Source organism: Ptiloglossa arizonensis, chromosome 1, assembly GCF_051014685.1.
Source record: "Ptiloglossa arizonensis isolate GNS036 chromosome 1, iyPtiAriz1_principal, whole genome shotgun sequence".
NCBI classification, from domain to species: domain Eukaryota; kingdom Metazoa; phylum Arthropoda; class Insecta; order Hymenoptera; family Colletidae; genus Ptiloglossa; species Ptiloglossa arizonensis.
In genome coordinates, this window is record NC_135048.1 from 6,416,687 (window position 1) to 6,437,139 (window position 20,453).

Genomic DNA, 20,453 nt, shown 5'->3' on the forward strand with positions numbered 1-20,453 from the left:
CGTCGCCAATGACGGGATCGTATTTGCAGACTGACGTGATGGGTGCGTGCCCAACCGACTTCTCGTTCCGCAAGGAAGGTGACTCGCTGATAGTCCACAAGAACAGGAACCTCGCCGAGTGCGCGTTCCGCGAAAACGTTAATCAAGGTCTGATCTCCGCGAGTATCGATACAACCGCGGGTATCAAATCAGCGCCGCTTCTGGCATCTCATCAAGAGATCGAGCAACGCTTCAAGCGCGGAATCCTACACAAGGCAATGACCACGGAGGCCTACCAACTGAGACCGTTCAGCAACGGCAATTCTGGCGCGAAGACGGTCGTGGAGACTACCTTGACCCTAAAGAGCGAGAAGTCCGATAGTCCCACTGCAGCCGTATCACAACCCAAATCTCTGATCTTCGAAGCACCTCACCCTGTCCTGAAATCCTCCGTGAGCGCTATCAATAACGCGTTGAAAGCGGCCAAAGCCCAAGTAACCGATGGCGTGAGACCCGAAGCCGCGAGCAATTTCATGGACTTGGTAAAGGTCGTTAGACTTTCTACCAAGAACGACATCCTCTCGGTCTATCAAAAGATTCGCCATAAGGATGAGCGGAAACTCTTGCTGGATGCTGTATGCCTCGCAGGAAGTGGCGAGGCAGCCGAGGTAGCGGTAGAGTTGATAAAAAACAAGGAAGTCACCGGCGTTCAGGCGCTTTTCTTCTACACCAGCCTTGCTTTAGTGCGTCACGTGAATCTACCATCGGTGGTAGCCGTGACGTCGCTTCTGGACCAACCTAATGTGCCCCAAAATTTCCGGGCGTACCTTGGTATTGGACACGTGATCGGCAAGTACTGTCAAGATCATCCTTGCGAAAATGTACCCGAGGTGAAGGTAGCAGTGCACAAGATCCGTGAGAAAGTAGGGAACGGCAAGGCCAAGACCAGAGAAGATGAGAACCGAGTGATATTTGCTTTGAAGGCTTTGGGCAATACGCAGTTCCTCGATGACGCCACTCTGCAGAAATTGGCAAACATCGGCGCTGATAAGAATGTCCGAACCCGTGTACGAGTGGCTGCCCTTGAAGCCTTGCCCACCAGGTGTTCCATAAAGTGGAAGAACATATTGTTCAAGGTTCTGGCCGATCGAGAGGAGGACAGTGAGGTCAGGATCAAGTCATACCTCTCGTTGGTCGCTTGCCCTTGCCATCACGTCGCTGAGCAACTCAAAGAGGTATTGAGTAAGGAGACTGTGAATCAAGTTGGCTCCTTTATCCAAAGTCATTTAAGAAATCTAAGAGCATCGACTGACCCTAACAAGCAAGATGCTAAGAATCACCTTGGACTGATCAAGCCTCGCGCTAAATTTCCCGAAGATATCCGCAAGTTCTCGTTCAACAACGAACTGTCCTACAGTGCTAACGCGCTTGGTCTTGGATCCACTCTTGAAAGTAATGTGATTTATAGTCAGAATAGTTTCGTGCCACGTTCCACCAATTTGAATCTAACGGTGGAGCTCTTTGGTCGTAGCTTCAACTTCTTGGATCTGACCGCCCGCGTGGAGAACCTGGACAGAGTGATTGAACACTATTTCGGTCCAAAAGGAAAAGTCTGGAAAAGCGAGTTAGGGGACATTATGGGTACTAACACGAGCACTGTTAACAAAATCGGTAAATACATCGAGGATCGATACGAGAAATCGATACGCGGGAAGCGCGAAGTCAAGCAAGTAGATCTGGATAAATTCGCGAAGAACGTGCACTTGAGAGACAACGAAGTCGATGAGAATCTCGATCTTGATCTTTCTATGAAACTGTTCGGCGTTGAACTTGCCCTCTTAAGCTACCAGGGCAATAGCAACAAACTGAATCCAGAGGCTGTTATCGATCAGATTTTCGATAACATCGACAAAGGTTTCGATATGATTAAGAATCTTAACTACGACTTTGAAAATTATCTTCAGTTCCTCGAAGCTGAACTGGTTTATCCGACTAGTCTTGGCAGTGCTTTGACTCTCGGTTTAACAGGGACAAGCGCGGTTCGGATAAAGACCAATGCAAAACTTGATATCCCGGCCATCTTGAAGAATCCAAAAAATGCAGCCATTAAAATTGCCCTTGAGCCCAGCGTGTCCATCAGTGTCGTTGGTAATATGATCGTTCAAGGCTTGGGTGCCGAATCCGGCATGAAAATCGTCAGCACACTTCACACGGCCACCAGTACCGATGTATCCGTCAATGTGCTGGACGGTAAGGGTATTGATGTCAATATTGGAATCCCTAAGAAGAAGCAAGAATTAATTAGCTTGAGCAGTGAAGTTCTACTCAGCACGGGACCAAACGAAAATAAGTACGTAGCTCCCAATTTCAGAAAAAGCAAGGAGTACAAAGACTGTTTCCAGCAGTTCTCAACTATTCTCGGTTTGAAAGTCTGCGGAGAGATCTCATATCCCTACGAAGACCTCGCCATTGTTCAAAAGAAACCCATGTTTCCTCTGAGTGGACCAGCCAAATTGGCGGTGGTGGTCGAAAACGACGACGTTTCCAGCTATTACTTTAAGATCTACCTTAACACTCAGGACCCCAAGAAACGTACCTTCGAGGTCCTGTTCGACACCCTTAACAGTAAGACTAATAGACGCGTGTCTTTGATCGCGGAAGCGGGTCTCGAGCCCAACAAGTACGCCAAGATCTCTTTCGATTCACCGATCAAGAAGGTCTCTGCTGAAGCTGTACTTAAGAATACTCCTCAAGAACGGACCGTAACGATTAAGGCTAATCACGATCAAATAGAATACTATGGTCGAATCGGCATGCTGGCCAGTGGTAACAAGTACACGCCCGTGTTGGAGTATAAAGTACCAGAACACACTGAGAAACTAGCCAGCGCAAAGACGGGATTGAAACTGGGCCAGCAGTTCAACATGCAGGGCACCGTGGACGTTACTGATGAGAATGGTGGTCAGAAATTTGTATTCGACAAAGTTGCCCTAGTTGGGACCAATGGTCAGAAGCTGTTCGTCGTCGACGGTTTCTTCATCTGGACACCCAACACCCTCACTGTGGACACAAATATCGATTATACGGATAAGAATCTAGTTTTCAAGATGGATGGAAAGGTGACCGACAACAACTACGCGTTGACAGTATCCGCCATACCGTCCGTAGATCCTAACATTGCGTTCAAACTAGAGTGGGAATTCAAGAGGGAAGTAGGCGCCTCGCTGGAGAACAAGCTCGTTTTCACACACGGAAGTGACATAAACTCCAAACTGAATCGTTTCCAATTGGAACAAAAAGTTAATTACAATTTGGTCCCCGAAAATTTCCTTCTGTCCACGTCCAACGAGTTGACTTATCCCGCTGTGAATTTGGAGCTGAAGTTGGACGGCAAACTTACCCGCAAGTCGATCAGCGGCGACATTGAGATGAAATACGAGACGTTCAAGTTTGGCACGGAACTGTCCGCCAAGACGAACATAAAGAAGCCAGGCGATTACGAGATCGAGGTAGAGACTGAACTGATGAATAACAGCATCAAATTGAAGGCCAAACGTACCGTTCTGGCCGACTACGAAAGCAAATACACCAACTCTCTGGTACTATCTCCGGGTGGTAAATACGACGCCGATGCAACGTTAACTTACAACGTGAGCAAGAACAAAGTGAACATCCAATTGGACGGAGACTTGAATCTGGACGGGAAGAAGGTTAAGGTGGACACTGGCTTAGTGGCTGACCAACAATCGGTCAATTCCCGTATGTTCATAAAAATCGACAGTGTCAAGTATATCGAATTCGTATTGAACATACGTAATTCTCCAAATCCGGTCGGCAGTCTGAACCTTAACCTAAAGAAGTATCTGACAGCCATCGGTCAGTACAACTATCAAAATGGCAAAGGAACCGCGACCTTGAACATCGATGTTCCGAAGATCAATCGCAAGATCAAAGCAACCGGTGACCTGGCGATATCCGGATCGGAACATGTGGGTAATTTCGAGATTTTATACGACGCAGAAAAAGATCCCAGCAAACGGATTAAGCTATCCACCATCTCCGACATTACGAAAACATCGATAGATACAAAGAACGTTTTAGAGGTTCGCGACTGCAAAGTAGAGCTTAACGGCAAGGGTTCGTTGAAAGGTACCTTTGCCGATGGCCAATTGGAGATGAACGTCGATTTAACGTTGCCGAACAAACGGTACCTCGTTTACAAACTGCAACGCAACTCGGTGAAGAAAGACAACAAATACGACATCCAACTAGACACTGAATTTACCGACAGCGTGACGAAGGGTGGAGAGTCACAGAAAATCACGTACTCCACCAATGCTAAGAATATCGACCCACAGTTGCTCACTTTCCAAATCAATTCTCAGCTAAAATACGTCTCTTTCGATGGAAAGGACATACAGATTGGATGGGACGGAGAGAACTTGAAACAGAATGATAGAAAACGGGCTAACTATAACGTCACACTCAGTGGAGCAAAGATTCCGAATAAGTTTCAGCTTCATGTTGGCTGGGACCTAGGTGAGAAACAGGGAACCGGCACCGTGAAGTCCTCTTTGGGAGATAATCTTTCACTGGAGGTAAGAAACTAATCCTCTCGAAGACGAGTACACGCTCGTTCAAAATCAATGAAAAAGCTCATCTTTCTTTTTTGCTTTTAGGGCAAGACGAATTTCGTACTTCAGAATGACCCCGACAAACCTGACGAGGTGGACGGAGTTCTAGATTTAGTATTACCGAGCGACAGACTCCGCAACATGAAACTCGAGTCCAAAAACTTGCTGGGTCGCTCGGAATGTAAACACACTTTGAAGATAACGTACAACGACGATAAAACGATCAAGATGGAGACAAACTTAAAAACGAATGAACCGAATGATCTAGAAAGCGGCAGAACGGGTAAACTCACCCTGAATGTCCTACAGTATCCCCCATTAGTTGTGGAAGGTACATACAAATACACTCTGGCGGAGGAGAAGAACACAGCTTCTGTCGATCTGAACCTCAACTATAGCAACATGAAATTGGTGCTTCAGTGCAACACCGAGGACCTTCCGAACCTAGCCGTTGCCAATATTAACGCTGAATATAACTTGAATTTTGAAAAATTGCGCAAGATTGATGTACAATTTGTTAATAAGGTAATGTGACTAAAATTACCAGATATGTTAAGAACAGGGGAGCCCACGGTCGCTACATTTTTATTCCGTTCCGTTCTCTAGATACACAAGCACGAAAATAGATGGGAAACGAATACGGTCGTTCTAGCTGATGACGTGAAATATACTCTGAAGAGCGAAATTCAACAACAAGACGCGAGCAGTCTGCTCCATATAGAAGCCACTTACCCGTCAGGAAAAACTGAAATCTTATCCAAAGTGCAGAAACTTGGTCCTAAAGAATACAAAGGTATAACGTGACAAAATTACTTTCAGCGAGCTTGTGGAGACAAAACTGTATTAATTTGATGTTACAGGTGAATGGAATGTTACGATTCCCACAATATTCGTCGCTTTGGACGCGCACGTTAACCTAATCAGCATCGACGACTTTGTGGTCAATGCTAATTTCGACAGCAGCAGGTACCGTAATATTCACATTGAAATTGCCAACAAACTAACTGCAAAGACAGGAAAGAGGATCATCATCACCGTAACTCGTGATGGCCAGAACGTCGTAACTGGAAGGTATAACATTGTAACTTTTACCTTTTCTCGTGTGACCAAAATGTGTAGTAAACCTTCGTATTTTCACTCTTTAAAAGCATACCATTCGCGTGAAAATTCTATTCTTTAACTGTCTAAAACATTTTGAACATTCGGGAACTAAGATTGTACTGTCTATCCAGCATGAACTACAAAAAGCGCGACGAGGATGGAAAAATCGTGGTAGAAGGCAATGGAAGCGTAAAAATCCACAATAACACCCGAAGTTCCTCCTTCAAATACACTCGTCAAGAGCTGACCCATGATAAGGACGGAGAGGTTGGTGTAGCTATGATCCTGAATGCTAATTTTGGACCCTCCGCCATCGTAGGTGAACTGAAAGTCTCCAACAAGGAAATCCACGTTTTCGAGAGTTACTGTGAACAAGCCAAGGACTGCACTCACTTTGAAGTTCAATCGATTCTTGATACTGAACGTGAGTGGTTACTTCAACATAAGCAAAGTTAATGGTTTATTGAGACACCGACAAACTACAATTTTAAATATTGTTATATTCTATTGACACTCGAGATGCTGTTATTTTGTTATACACTTCTGTATTGAATGATAAAAGTTTTAGTGTTTTATAGACCATTCCAATGAATCTTTCACTTTCAGAGACAAATATGCTAAAACACCAAATTACGGTGGAAGTTGCTATGAATACGTTCAACATACCCGCTGAATTTGGACTAAAGATCAGTACAGTAATTAACGCTACCACGTTTGATCACGTCACGAATCTTTATCTTCACTCGAAAAAAGACAAGTCCGAGTACACTTACCAAGTGTATGTTCATCCTAAGGAAGCAGGTACAACTTGAAAAATGATTTAATAAAGTAAAATGAGTTGTTACCGCGATCCGTACATCGATTGATACATTGCAACCACTTTAAATCTTGATTACAGCCACCATTCTCACACTACCTTCCCGTGAAATGGCTGTCATTCTGACATACGATCTGCCCAAGACTAAGAATACCGGAGCATACAAACTGGACTTATCTGTTTATCTGGACAGAAAAAACAAACCATCCGATAAGACCAGTTTGACGACTAGTGGAGACATCAATATCGACCAGAACAGTTTGTCTTTCAATGGAGAAACAAAATTCATCTATCCAAAGCAACCCAAAGTACGATAGTTTACGTGCCCAATTGATTTCAAAGGGCACTTACCTAAAAATCAATACTTCGCTTTGCTAAAAACGTATTTTCCCCTTTGAAGGAGATGATAATGAAAGGAAGACTTCACTATGGCGACGAACATCTCTTGGACCTCAACTTGAACATCGACGTCTTCGCTAAGAAGTCCCAGAAAATCACGATTCTCGCTAACCTTCAGCGGCAAAAACTTCCAAATGGCAACAACATAACCGGTGTGATTGCATTGAACAGTCACAACCAACAATTAAAACTGGACCTTAAATCCCACTTGATGGTTTCCCATGAGGCACTAAACTTTAGTAGTTTCTTTACCTACAACGACGTACGCCAGAAACTAAAGACGCTAGGAGTGTACCTTTCCGCGGATGTAAATCACTACACTCTGTTGGCTACGTTGCCTGACAAAGAACTGATCAAGGATGAATTGCGGATGGAGTTCTCAAAGGACTTGAAAAAGGTACAGAGAGAGCTGTCTCTGCTGGGTGAAACGCCTGAGATGACCACCTTCGAGAGTGACATGAATGGTTTTAAGTTCCTGAAATACCCAAAGAGTAAGCTACCCTCTCGAATATTATAATAACTATACCAGTTTTCTGATATTTTCAAGCTGATTTTGTTTTAGACAATCCTAACAACAAGTTGAGCGTCAACGGTAAAATTGACCGTAATCAGTTGGCCGAGGTCCGTGCAGATACCTACCAAGATGGCGCAAAACAAGAACTGTTCCACGTTTTGATCCATCTCGACGAAAAGCAATTCCTGAAACCCGAGTTTGGTTACAACGAAGAAAACGTAGCTAAAGCTCTCGTAAGTGGCGTTATCAATTAATACGAAAACAATCTACCAATGGACATTATTATACGCTGACTTGAAATATTTCAGGATGACGTTAAAAATAAAAATATCGAACTTGTGAAGAAACTAAAGGATGTTCAAGAATATGTGATGGATGAAGTGCAAGTGGAATTCAAAGACCTTTTAGAACAACTAAAGAAAACGTTACCGAACATGAAACCACTTTTAGATTATTACCAAGCAGAACTGAACAAATTGAAAGTGGAGATTAGTGATGATAAAACTGTTAAAGAAATCCAAGCTACTTTGTAAGTAAACCCAATAATAGAAACGCATGCTAGAACTGAAAGAAAGAAATTATTCGAAAGATGATTAAAGTGGTCTAACATTCGTGTGGGCTGATAGTTGACTGCGATAAGCTCAAACTTTTATTTTTCCTTTCCAAGAAACAAATATTTAGGTACGGTCATCAAAGCTGTTATACAAGCTATGAAAGAAATCGCGGAGGGTTTGGAGAAACTGCAGAAGCAGGTCAACGAGATTCTGCTTACCTTGAAGACGGACATGAAAGATATTTGTACTCGGCTGAAGGAGTCCTACGATAAGATATTCCACGAACTCGTGGAAATCCTCGACGCCATGATAAATCTAGCGAACACTTTCCTCAATGCAGCCCTGAACATGATAAACAAGCACCAAAAGGAACTACAGGATTTCATGAATGTTATTTCTGATGTGACTCAAGACATCGCGTCGGTACTCTCGAATATGTTGAAACACATCAAACGCAGTGTCGAAGAATTCAACAAGCTACTGGTGGACCAACTGAAGGTGCCGCAGGTCTTGAAGGAAAAGATCGAGCAATTCACGGGCCAGTTCCAAGTGTCAGAGACCATTGTGGGTCCCATCGAGGAACTCTGCAACGCGGTGCAGAATGTCCTACCCACCGAAGAGCTTCGTCAGTACCTGAATTTCACCTGCCAGTACATTGTCCGGCACGCCAAACACGAAAAGGTACTTTTCAGATGTATAGTAATATCATTACCGATCTTCTTCCGAGACATTCTTATTCTGTTCAGCGGGTGCACAATGTTACCAATATCGTTAGTTTTCAATCTTCCTTGGGTATTAAATTTAATACAAAAAATATAAATACTTCTTTAGAATCCACTTGCATCGAAGGTACGCTAACATAGGATCTACCATTCCTTCTTGCAGATCAATGAGGAGGTTGAAATTAAAAAGATGTATTCGCACGCAGTATCCGCGATTCAATCCATCGTCAGCCTTCTTCAGAAACAGACAATTCACTGGGAGAACCTACTGGACTTCATCCAAGTCCCGTCGTACATTGATTTTAGCATTTTGTCTAAACTTCCAGGCATTTCTTCTCTCAGAATTTCTGTTTTGAACCTGTTGCGCAAAGGAGAACTAGCCACACCTTTGGACTTGTACTACACCTACAGGTAAACAATTCGAGTAAATTAAATCCTCTAAACCGAACTCGAATCTCCCTTTGTGTTGTCCCTGGACGTGACGAAACGAAATTCAGTATTTCCCTGTCGATATGAATACAAACGATAAATGCAAATTGCATCTCTGTGCCAATTCCGTCCACCGTACAAAGCAATGTAAATACACCTTTACCTCTTTGTAAAGTCCTCGTTTAATTCGTTACCTCTTGGAAAGTGTCTCGTATACCCTCTGTTGTGTCTACGGTAAAAGTTGAATCAAATCTTCAAAAAAAGTATCAGGATTTTTTATCTCTGTCCAGACCGACCCTCTACCTGAGCGATATTGTACCACCGTTCAGCAAATCGGCAGTCGTCACCGACGGAGGACATTTCTTCACGTTCGATGGACGTCATATGACTCTGCCAGGTACCTGCACCTACATCCTGGCGCAGGACATGCAGGACGGTAACTTTTCTGTGGTAGCAAACTTCAATAACGGCGCTCTGATCAGCGTCACAATCACCGAGCCCAAAGATAACATCACGCTTAAAAATAATGGAAACGTGAGTATACTCCCGTTTGTTGGCATCCACTGGTGCATCAATTGACACCACGAGACGTAATTGTTCCTTCGCTGATCGTGCTTTTAGATTCTGGTCCATAATAAACCGGCCGATTTCCCAGCCAACACGAAGAACCTCCACGCCTACTTGTATCAACTTTTCACTAACGTCAAGTCCGATTACGGTGTACGTGTCACGTGCTCGAAGAATGCGCCCATGATCTGCTCCGTTCACGTTTCCGGGTTCTACATGGGCAAGTTGCGTGGCCTGTTCGGTGACGGTAACAACGAGCCATACGATGACTATACTTTGCCGTCTGGAAAGGTATGTACCTTCTGTGTCGTAAATTCTCTGTGACATTTCTGTACTCTTACGACAAGCCAGCTTTGATAAAACGTCATGCACAGGACGAGAAGAACGTAGCTCACGCGCATGCTGCAAAATACTATATTTCCATCTTTAAGGGGGGACACCATCTTTTGGAATAAAAACGATGCTTATATTTAGAGATTCGTTTCTGACTATATGGCCTTTTCTAATCACACGATGGGGTGGTTTTCTTTTGTGTTTATAGTCAGAACTGAATAAAATTAGAATTCTTAGAAACTTAGATTTATTTAGGACTGGAAAACTTTTTGAGACAAAATTGAAATTTTACAAAGAAAAGTTAAGTTTTCTATCTTCGGGAGTATTAGAATGATCAATTTTAAGAAAATGCAAACAAAAATTTCAATTTCATAAATCAGAAAGGTATTGTTCTTTCTTAAGAGACAATGTTCCTCATTTACTGAGCTAAATATTGACTAATACTTTATATTTCTTTTCGAGAAAACTGTTGGATATATTGGTTTCAAACTTTATTTATATATTTATTTATATTTCACCAAGCTGCAGAAATTTCTTCAAACACGAACGATTGATTTTCCGTTCATTCCAAATAAAAATGTCAAAAAGATTTTAATTCTACATAAATGTGTTGTTTGCACGAAAGAAAACAGTGAAAAGAAAATATTGAAAAAATGACAGCACGTTGAGGAAAAAATCAATGTTTCTTTTATCTCGGAAATAGACAGACCCCATAAGGGACATATTTTTCAAGTTGATCGTTTGGAATACATTGTAAAATACATTTTTGAGGGTACAATCGAATTGTAGAGATCCAAATTTAGCGACAGATGACTCTTTGATGAATTAGAGTTTAAAGTGTCGAACTTGGATCAATAAATTCATGAGAGTAGACGTTACAGTCGTTGATGTTCTTCAGATCACTGAGAGTGCAACAGAGTTCGGAAATGCGTACAAACTGAAAGGCAACTGTGCAGCTGCAACTGCTGTTGAACACAAAGATCGTGCACCAGTCTGTACAAAGTACTTTTCTGGCCAGGCTACGCCACTCGGGTAAGTTGTTGTTATCTTGAAGATCGTTATTTTTCAAGTAGCCTCTCTTAAAAAGAGAAGAAACAATGTTCAATAGAAGAAAGCACGAAACATCATTCTCTGTACAAAGGCTGAGAACTGTCCTGATAAAATTACAGATCTTGCTTCAATTATGTCAACCCAACTCAGTATCGCGATGCCTGTGACCACGCAGTTGCAGCCAACACAGAGGATGGAGCTTGCTTAATCGCAACAGCTTACCATTATACTTGTTACTCGGCTGGCATTAAGAGTACTCATGTACCACCATCTTGCTGTAAGTTACACTTCTAATCGTACGTGAAATGAAAATCAAGATCTGAGTTAGATCAGATCGTGTCCCTCTGGAAGAGATCGAACTCAATCGAATGTTCAAGGCCACATTCTCCAATGTAAATTACGTCGACTGCTAATAAGAGGCAGAAGTGGGGGTAAGCAAACAGTATGGTTAGGATAACTCCTCGATGGCCTTGAGTAATCAATTGATTTTATTTCGACTATAGAAATTACCAATTAGACTAGGATTAAGGACAAATATAAATTAACTGTTTCAATTGATACCTATTTTTAATATTGGTCGAACGATTTGACCATATTCTTTAGAAATTTCGTTCGTTTGTATCTTCAACTTGACTCTCTGACTAAAATATTCCAGAGACTATAGATTTATCAAATTAGACACCGAACAGTACTAATTGTAAATCCTGTTGTCCAATTGTAGCGAAGTGCATCTCAGGTGCAAACACAGTCGACATTGGTGACAGCTTCAGCGTCAAAGTACCCAAGAAAGAGGCTGATATTATCTTCGTGGTTGAACAAGAGACTCCCAACGAGAAGATCTTCAAGGAGATGGTTACACCCTTGATGTCCGAGCTCAGAGATGAACTGAAGCACCATGAAATGACGTAAGTACCTCGATGTATTTTAAAGTCGGTGCACAAACCTACAGTCTCACGAAATTGTAACAAATTTCACCAAACATTCAATATCGATCTGGTAGGGACGTGCACATTGGTCTAATTGGATTCAGCGAGAAAATGAAGTGGCCACAGCACTACACGCTGAATGGCAACACTAACATCAATGGCGAGGTGAAGACTATGAAGTTCCACGAAAAGAAACCGACCGTCACTTTTGAGGTAAGTTTATTCCTTGCATATGCCTCGGAGATTTCCTTAAGAAAGTTACACTCTCTTAAAGAACAATTAAAAATTCAGTTACACTTTCGATTATAACCTGAAGCCACTAAGGACATGTTCGTGCAATGTTTTCACCTATCGCTAATCGTTAGTCCCATTAACATACCTGTAACACATTACCAATGTAACACGTGTATTTACGCGATTCCTTTTACGATAACGCGGCTGAATCATTATCCTTAACGGTCTTTCTTCTTCTTGACGTAATACACAATTTTCTAAACATATCATCGAGTTTGTTTTCCCTACGAATGATCGTGCAAATCCTCACCAAGAACAGAATTCGTTAATAACATTAGAACAATCGATTCGTGAATATTTATCCTGTTGTCAAGGTTAACTGCGTTTCACGTGTTTGTCTTTCTGGAAATTTTTCAATTTCTTCCCGATTGCGTGAACAATTGAACGTCACTGCATTCGTTAGCATGGCTTAAGTAAATTATTACGGGTTTTTGCGTCATGTTGATCGACATTTGTGCGCGTTCAATGAGTGAATGATCGTTTCCAGGAAGCAACAACAGGCAATACGGAGAAGAAACTATCCTACCTGCGCCAAAGATTGGACGTAGAACTAGGCACCATTAAGCTGAACGATGCTTACGAGGAAGCTATCCGATATCCTTTCAGACCTGGTGCAGCGACAGCTGTGATTGGTGTTCTCGCCAACCCTTGCGAGAAGAGCCCGCTTCTTCTTTCTGTAAGCACAATTTTTCATCAAATTAATGGAAAAATAATCTCCCAGAATGCAACAGTGCATTAATGCCCATTGAGCCTCTAATAACGAAAAGGTTGTAAACCAAAGAGTCAATGAAGTGATTCAACAGTTACTTCCTATTAAAATTGTACAAAACATTTAACAACATTTCAGTTTTGTCCGAATTAGCGAAAGTCACTCGGAACCATGCATTTTACCAGTATTTATTACTCATCTTATTTGAATAAACGAGTACTATATCGATTAAGATACTATAGAATACAGGTAACATCGGTAATTTTTAATTTAATCTTCGGTTAAAAAGCACAAGTACGTTTTATTTAGTAATACTTTTATGATTGTTCCCCCTTGAGGCAATGTTGAAATAATGGTTAAATTGTTTCAAAAAATTAATCACAATGAAAAACTCTCCTCTTGAAATATTCTTGCGTCCAGAATTATTTTTCTGCCTCTGTTATTGTTGCATATTCAGTCTTTGAGGTTTTCATCAGAAACAGGTACTTGATGTTTCAATCAAAAAGTGTGTAAGTTATTTCTACTTTTTCAAATTTTTTATTTTCGTAATTTGAAGCACAACCAAAAATAAATTCTGTATTGTCAAGTTTACTTTCGAATCACTCTTTCTCTCTTGGAAAAAATTTAGCAATTGGTGTTTGAACGTGTCCCAAGAGATTTTTACCCTTTCAGCTGCAACAAATAAAGCTTCTGTTGGGACAAAAAACTTATCGAGATCTCGGGCTCACATATTACCACATGTCCTTCCCTAACGAGCTCCTGGTATCCGGCAAGCCACAGAAGAATATCGTTGGTTACGACCAAGACAACGTGTACACGTTCGCTGACAGTAAAAAGAAGCCTCTCAGCGGATGCAACGACATGAAGAGCAATCTCGTCGCCACGACCACTGACGTCTGCGCTGACTTTGCGCTTTCCGTAAGTATTTAAAAATGATTTTTATCTGTTATTACGAATCGTCTCGAGCTCTTAAGAATTTTCTCATTGGTGTAATACCTTGGAAACTGTCAACTTATTCTGCAGATGACCATCACTGTCTCTACCTGAACATCAAAATTAAACAGTTCCAAGTATTATTGTAATCTCCACTTTGTTATTCTAAAAGTCTTATTTGTCCACACCTCCATAGTTGACCCGCTCAAGTAAAGAAAATCATTGGTAACAATTGTTTCAAATAATCGATGATTGCACAGAAATTGGCCAGTGGTCAAATCATGAGCTGTATTCATCTATTGGACTCAATTTTGTCGACAGTTCTTTTCATACTTGGAAAATGAAATAAAGTTCGAACGAAGAAATTCTTACAAGTGTACATGGATCCATACGTGGATCCACAAGTCCACATACCGGATTAATCAAGCATCGCCTGAACATGTTACAGTCTAGCGGAGCGACGTTCAGTTTAGACAACTTCCTAAATGCCAAGCCGAATCAAAAGAAACAATTCATCCAAGTAGCAGCAAGGAGAATCGCCGATGGCCTTGCTAATTTAGTACTTGAGAAAGATTGCTCGTGCGACTTCCAGTTTGGTATTGCCGGACGTTCTCAGTGCAAAATTGTTGATCGCAGAGAAAAGGAACCACTCGTGGTAAGGAAATCAAATCTTACCATATCATTTTTGCTGTCGAAAACGGATTCATTCGGTTAACCAGTTCTTACGAAAAAGAAAATAATATACATCCATCTCGGAAATTTAGAATTTAGTATATCACAGTTGCGAATTATCAAAGTCCCCATTTTTTTTACAAATAACATTGCGCGACAAATCAATGGGGATTAAACAAGGACAAAAGTTTAACTTTAGTCGAGCAATTGCCTGATTAGAAATGTCAAGTCATAGTCGGCGTCGTTTCAGCCATTCAATTTTTATAAAAGAAAAAACAATCTAATTGACCGCAATGACGCCATCCATGACTTATTGCACTTATCGTATAAACGTTGTAATTGTTCATAAAGGCTCAAACTTTGTCCTCGTTCGACATTTTTTTTTATCTCCCTTTGGTTTTGAATTTCTTATCAAGAAATGCTCCTTCCTATCAATTGCTCCTTTTTGGTTTCGGATTACTAAATCCTCCTCGAAAAAAATACTACTCGATCATCTGGTTCTCGTAATTTTTTGTGTAAAAAAAGTAATTATACAACCTCCTATCATTTTTATAAACGAATAAGTTACTTGAAAATTAGTTTTTCAAATGTTTCAGTGGATAGATATTTCGTCCACAATTTTAAGGACAGTTTTTATCCCCTAAACATGAATATCGGCCGATAAAAAGATGTACAAATGTGACGTTACAAAAATCGGATTATTGTCCATTGAGCAATGTTCCTTGTAAATACAACGAGACGAGAAAACGAGACACTACGACAATTAACCAAACATTTTTACATCGCACAGCACTACTTTATACTGAAACGTCTTCTAAATGTCAATTCAATATTCAAACTAATTATACTATCTACAGTATCGGCGTATCCTAATCAACATTTTCTCTATTCCAGAGACACACCAAGGGAGGAGTGAAAGGTTAAAGAGTGGGGGGGCAGCTGCGTCGCGCGGACTATCATTACTAATTAATTTAGGTGTAATGTATTTTGTTCTTTGTTACAATAAGGCAGACGTATTTTGATACTTGTAAGCATCAAAGTCGTTTGAATTCTCAAGGACGGGCGACCTCAGTTACGAAACGTGCAACAACGAATGAACGATCCGCGTTACCTTCGACACGTCGAAATTCCCCGCAGAATATACACACGATTGTCCCTCCTTTTTTTTATTTTGCGCGAGACAACGGTGAGTAAACGTGATTATTCAACGCGCCAGGTGAACTTGTCGCGACTTAGATTAAGTTGTTACCCTTGAGTCGATCGCCGGTATTAATTAAACGTTAAATGCGTGGCGATAAACGTTATAAGGGAGCGTACCTCCTCCCCTCACCCCTCCTCCCACCTTACTCCGCCCGTTCGCATAATACGGGACATCGATTCGATTTACGGTACAATTTGTACGGCTTACTTTTATTGAATTAAGATACCGATGCTGCACAGCTCGAACTAATCTGAATTCAATACCGACCACCCGTACCATTTTCATCGCCGATACGCATGACGATTTTACGTGCTGTAATGCTATGATTTTGTGAAGAAATATACGTACATTGTTCTTACATGTACCATGGAACACTTTATTATTCACGTTCCCACTCCTTCAGATTGATTCTGAATTGAATCAACGTAACAAGAAATGGCTCCGAGCCATTAGAAGAAAAAAATAATAATTGTTCCGCTACTTTGAATTCGAGGATTTATCAAAAATTCTACAGAACCTAATTTAAATTGTTTTATGTTTTGTATTTTATATTTGTAGATTGGTTTTATGGATTTCTGAATCTTCCTCGAGAAAAATACTACTCGATTGTCTGATCCCCGTAATTTTTCGTGCAAAAAAAGTAATTATATAACCTCGTGAAATTTTTATAAACGAATAAGTTCGATTTAACCTTCAACTAATCCTGTATATTCCTTCTGAAATTATTACACTTTATACCTTCGATACTCCTACAACTGTGTATGTTTGTTGAAGTTATTGTTAACACGGTCATTGTTGAAGTTAACGTTAAAGATAATGACTTTTAATATTTAATAAAAGTATCTTATTTCGCTATAAAAAATTGAAACGCAATCGAGAAGAATTGCCGAAAGGGCGTTAATCAATTCGGGATGAACAAAATAGAATTTCAAGGGCGAATATTTATAAATCCAGGGTTAGAAAAAACACTGTGGTTCACGTTTCAGTGAAATTTGTCGAGCGAAACGACGTGTCGTTTATCATTGATTTTATCTGCTAAATGCAACTCCTCTTTCCCGAGAAATGTACAATTACCGTCACGCCTTTCGTGTACAATACTTCGTTCGCAGAATTGTAATACTTCTTGCTTGAAAAATCTTCTTGCAAATTTCGTCAAGTACGATGTCAACGCGCAAGGGAGGCTTCGCAATGCTTTTTTAACCATATTTATTTATGTAATTCTGTACTTCTCTAATCGTTCCCTGTTATGGTGACATTAATGTTACGTTAACGTTACGTTGGCCACGTTAGTGAAGCTTGCATGCATTTACAATTGCCACCGATGTGTATCAGTATCTGAGATCAAAATTCCTTGCCAGGTTAACAAGAGAGAGAGAGAGATTCATCGGATAACGAGCATCCACCGAGTACTTCGCTTATTTTTTAAAATATTTGCCTTAATTATTTGCAAATTGCTCTCTTACCGAGGAGAAACAACATTTGTTTATTATAAGAACATTCGAAACTATAAGATATGTATGTGTTCTTTAAGTTAAAGAAATTAGTTACCAATTACTTAATCTACTGTAATATTTACATATTTTATGCGTGTATTTTCTTTCTGAATCTACCAATTTTACTCATAGAAATTGCCAATTGATAATTATCGAATATTTAATACATATCGACCTTCGAATAATATTCGAAAATTGCGTTTCTTATTTTTAATTTCAATGTTGTGCTTTAAGAGTATACGAGAACATTCTCAATATTTAAAACCGTACAGTTTACACAATATAGCAAAAATTAGTTTTTTCACTTAAGGCTGGAAGTACTCATACAGTGGAGAAACTTATGTTACAGGAGACACAACAATAGATGAACGTATACTGGGTGACCGTGCGATAAATGTTATCACTGAACGTAAAAATAAAAATTGACAATTGGATCTCAACTTCCCTGGGTAATTGAACGCAGGAAACCTTACGTTCGGTCGTCCATAGTAAATCAAATTATTTGCATTTCTTCGTTGCGATTTTCTTCATCCGTATCCTGTTTTTATACCAAAAATTTTCTAACAACGAATCGGCATACTAAACTGTAGCAATGACTTCTTAATAATTGTGTAATAATTTGATAAAAACCCATTACGCTTTTGTTTTTTTTATACATTACGCAGATTATAATCTTATAAATTTAGAATTATGTAACTTCTTTCACTAATTAACTAATTTTAAAGATAATTATTCGATGTCGATCATAAATTTAATTTCCTTACGTTAGTCGCATACCATTATTGAAATTGCAATTATCTTTTTCTCGGAAGCACTGTTCCCAATCGTATTTTTATGTACAAAAAGATTTATGCATTTTTGCAACCATGTGTAATAATTTATGCGCGTGATGTTTATTTCCTAAATAACCCTGAAGGTTGAAAAAAATACAACAACCGGTAAGATTGCAAAACCGTCATAATTGTGAAAATACGTTGCTACATAGAAATTTCTAGACGAACCTCCAGGAAATTGAATCACTCGACAAGTATTATATAATCTGTAGCAGACAAATCTACTTGACTGACCTACTTAGCTGATGCGAGACTACTTAACCCTTTGACGACCACCTCCGTATCTCGTGCAGACTGCATGCTTCGCACATGTCGATGACTTCAATAATAGATGTGGACTCACACCTTCAGCCATGTTTAGTTACTGCCACCAATACTCAGATTATCACAAAACTTCTATCAGGTTGCTGAAAAGATCGTTCAGGATACTTTACACAATGGTTCTTTAGCCATTTGTAACTAAATGTGTTATAGTAATGTAATCGGGTCAAAATATAGTAAAAAATGATTGAAAAATGATTGGAAAATATAAGAGAATTAAACTCAATAACTGAATATTACCTTTACTATGGTAAATTGCACAAGTTTTACTTTTAGTGGAAAAAGGAGTGAAAGTATCCAAGTGACATGGTGAGGATATTCCTCGCTGATGACCTTGAGCGGTCAATTGATTTTGTTCAGACTCTGTGCTGTCCTGTCGACACAGTAAAATATCTTCGAGAAAAAATAATTCCTCAGAGCTTTTTCGTGAATTTAAAGCTAGGCATGATGCATCTCTCCTCCACAGTGTACAATCTATTTGAAAGTATGCGCAACTTTTTAAAAAATGGTTACCGATTAACCTAGAAAGTATAGAAAATACAGTTACTTCGAAGTAAAAGCAAATCGAACAGTTTGTTATTCGATGGAAAATAAATGTATAGATAGGAAATTAAGTATTAAACGTGACAAAGTTGACGTGTACGCTTACTGAATATAAGTACACGTGATTTGTAATAGTCATAGTAAACAAATTTATTATTTAATACATTGTAAATACTGCATACTGTATGCCCACTGCAAATCGAGTGTATTAAATATGGTATTCTATAGTTTTATAGAATCACTGCGGTAAACGCGATATTTCGTAGGCATTTATTCCTGGTTCCTTTCGTGGAATTAGTATTCAACATCGCTATAACAACACCCTTTTACCAATGACGATAAATTTACGACCACTGTCGCCTTCGTGTACGTTTATTACTTCAACAAACCCTAGATAATTTCACAAAATTTTATCGCACTCGATCAGGCATCAAGATATTTAAACTTTAGCCAGATTGCGTCAAGTTCGCAAAGGTAAAGAAAGTTCAAGGCAGAACTCCACGACGCCAATTTAATAAAAACTTTCCCACAGCCGATATTAAACTCAGCGTGCGAATGAAGAAACTGGATTTTAATGAAACTGCCACGAAGACCAATTTTAATAAAATCGCGGAAACTCGGTGTTGAAGAAATCAAAAAGCGATATTTGAATTCCATCGGGTATCCCATTCCAGCAAAAAGGTTGGCTCAACGTAATAGCGTTAACGGTGCCGATCTAAATTTCGCTGACAAGCTTCCTGCTGACACTTCGTTTCTTGCTCGCTGTCAAATTCTTTCCCTTTCTTAGTGGCGACTCCCGTTTTTGCCTGCGCGATTAGTTCTACTGTTGGCGATGTCTTCGACGCTTTCTCGATGGACTATGACGCAAGTTACGTAAATTGAAATGTACCTTTTAAAGCCAACCGTGTCGTTTACAACACGACGCGCGCACCATATGAGGCTCTTAGTTCACAAAATTGCAAGAAACTTTATTCTCTTCGAGTAGAACTAGGATGAGATGATGTAGAGTCGAGTGTTCTTTTTTTGTTCCTATCTAGAACAAAAGACAACGTGACTGAGGAAACAATGGCCGGTCAAAGATGGACAGGAAATAATTTGTAACAAAAATACTCGAGCTGCTGCGGAGAATGATGTAAGTGGGATAAGTTGCAAAATTGGATTATGTTCGTGTTCTTGACTCTTGTACAGAATTATGCTGCAACAAAATAAAATGTTCTTATAGCGTTTGTAGTCAGTTCTTGGAATGAGGTGATATTGACTTGAATAACAGAAGATAATTTGTGAGTGCTAATAGTGAAGAAGTATTATACAGTATTGTGAGTGAATAGTTTTGTAATCTAACAGAATGAAATTATACGAGAGAGGAGAGGATCTATTCGATCATTTTATTAATGATATTCTTGAACAATTCATAATAAACTTTACGTTG

At 39.9% G+C, this 20,453-nt stretch overlaps 1 protein-coding gene across 1 annotated transcript in view; it reads left to right on the forward strand.

Moving 5' to 3' along the window:
* Apolpp (retinoid- and fatty-acid binding glycoprotein apolipophorin) overlaps window positions 1-16,198 on the forward strand; it is a 35,717-nt gene extending 19,519 nt beyond the window's left edge. Inside the window, exons 5-26 of the mRNA XM_076323822.1 lie at window positions 30-4,577; window positions 4,659-5,138; window positions 5,220-5,406; window positions 5,474-5,684; window positions 5,846-6,138; window positions 6,321-6,515; window positions 6,613-6,839; window positions 6,932-7,421; window positions 7,493-7,677; window positions 7,753-7,973; window positions 8,112-8,679; window positions 8,884-9,131; window positions 9,440-9,683; window positions 9,771-10,007; window positions 10,948-11,081; window positions 11,219-11,376; window positions 11,821-12,004; window positions 12,100-12,238; window positions 12,807-12,995; window positions 13,701-13,946; window positions 14,410-14,616; window positions 15,528-16,198. Of these exons, the coding sequence (XP_076179937.1) occupies window positions 30-4,577; window positions 4,659-5,138; window positions 5,220-5,406; window positions 5,474-5,684; window positions 5,846-6,138; window positions 6,321-6,515; window positions 6,613-6,839; window positions 6,932-7,421; window positions 7,493-7,677; window positions 7,753-7,973; window positions 8,112-8,679; window positions 8,884-9,131; window positions 9,440-9,683; window positions 9,771-10,007; window positions 10,948-11,081; window positions 11,219-11,376; window positions 11,821-12,004; window positions 12,100-12,238; window positions 12,807-12,995; window positions 13,701-13,946; window positions 14,410-14,616; window positions 15,528-15,557 (9,621 nt within the window). The 3' untranslated portion in view covers window positions 15,558-16,198. The remainder of the gene's footprint in view (window positions 1-29; window positions 4,578-4,658; window positions 5,139-5,219; window positions 5,407-5,473; window positions 5,685-5,845; window positions 6,139-6,320; window positions 6,516-6,612; window positions 6,840-6,931; window positions 7,422-7,492; window positions 7,678-7,752; window positions 7,974-8,111; window positions 8,680-8,883; window positions 9,132-9,439; window positions 9,684-9,770; window positions 10,008-10,947; window positions 11,082-11,218; window positions 11,377-11,820; window positions 12,005-12,099; window positions 12,239-12,806; window positions 12,996-13,700; window positions 13,947-14,409; window positions 14,617-15,527) is intronic.
* Window positions 16,199-20,453: the final 4,255 nt, after the last annotated feature.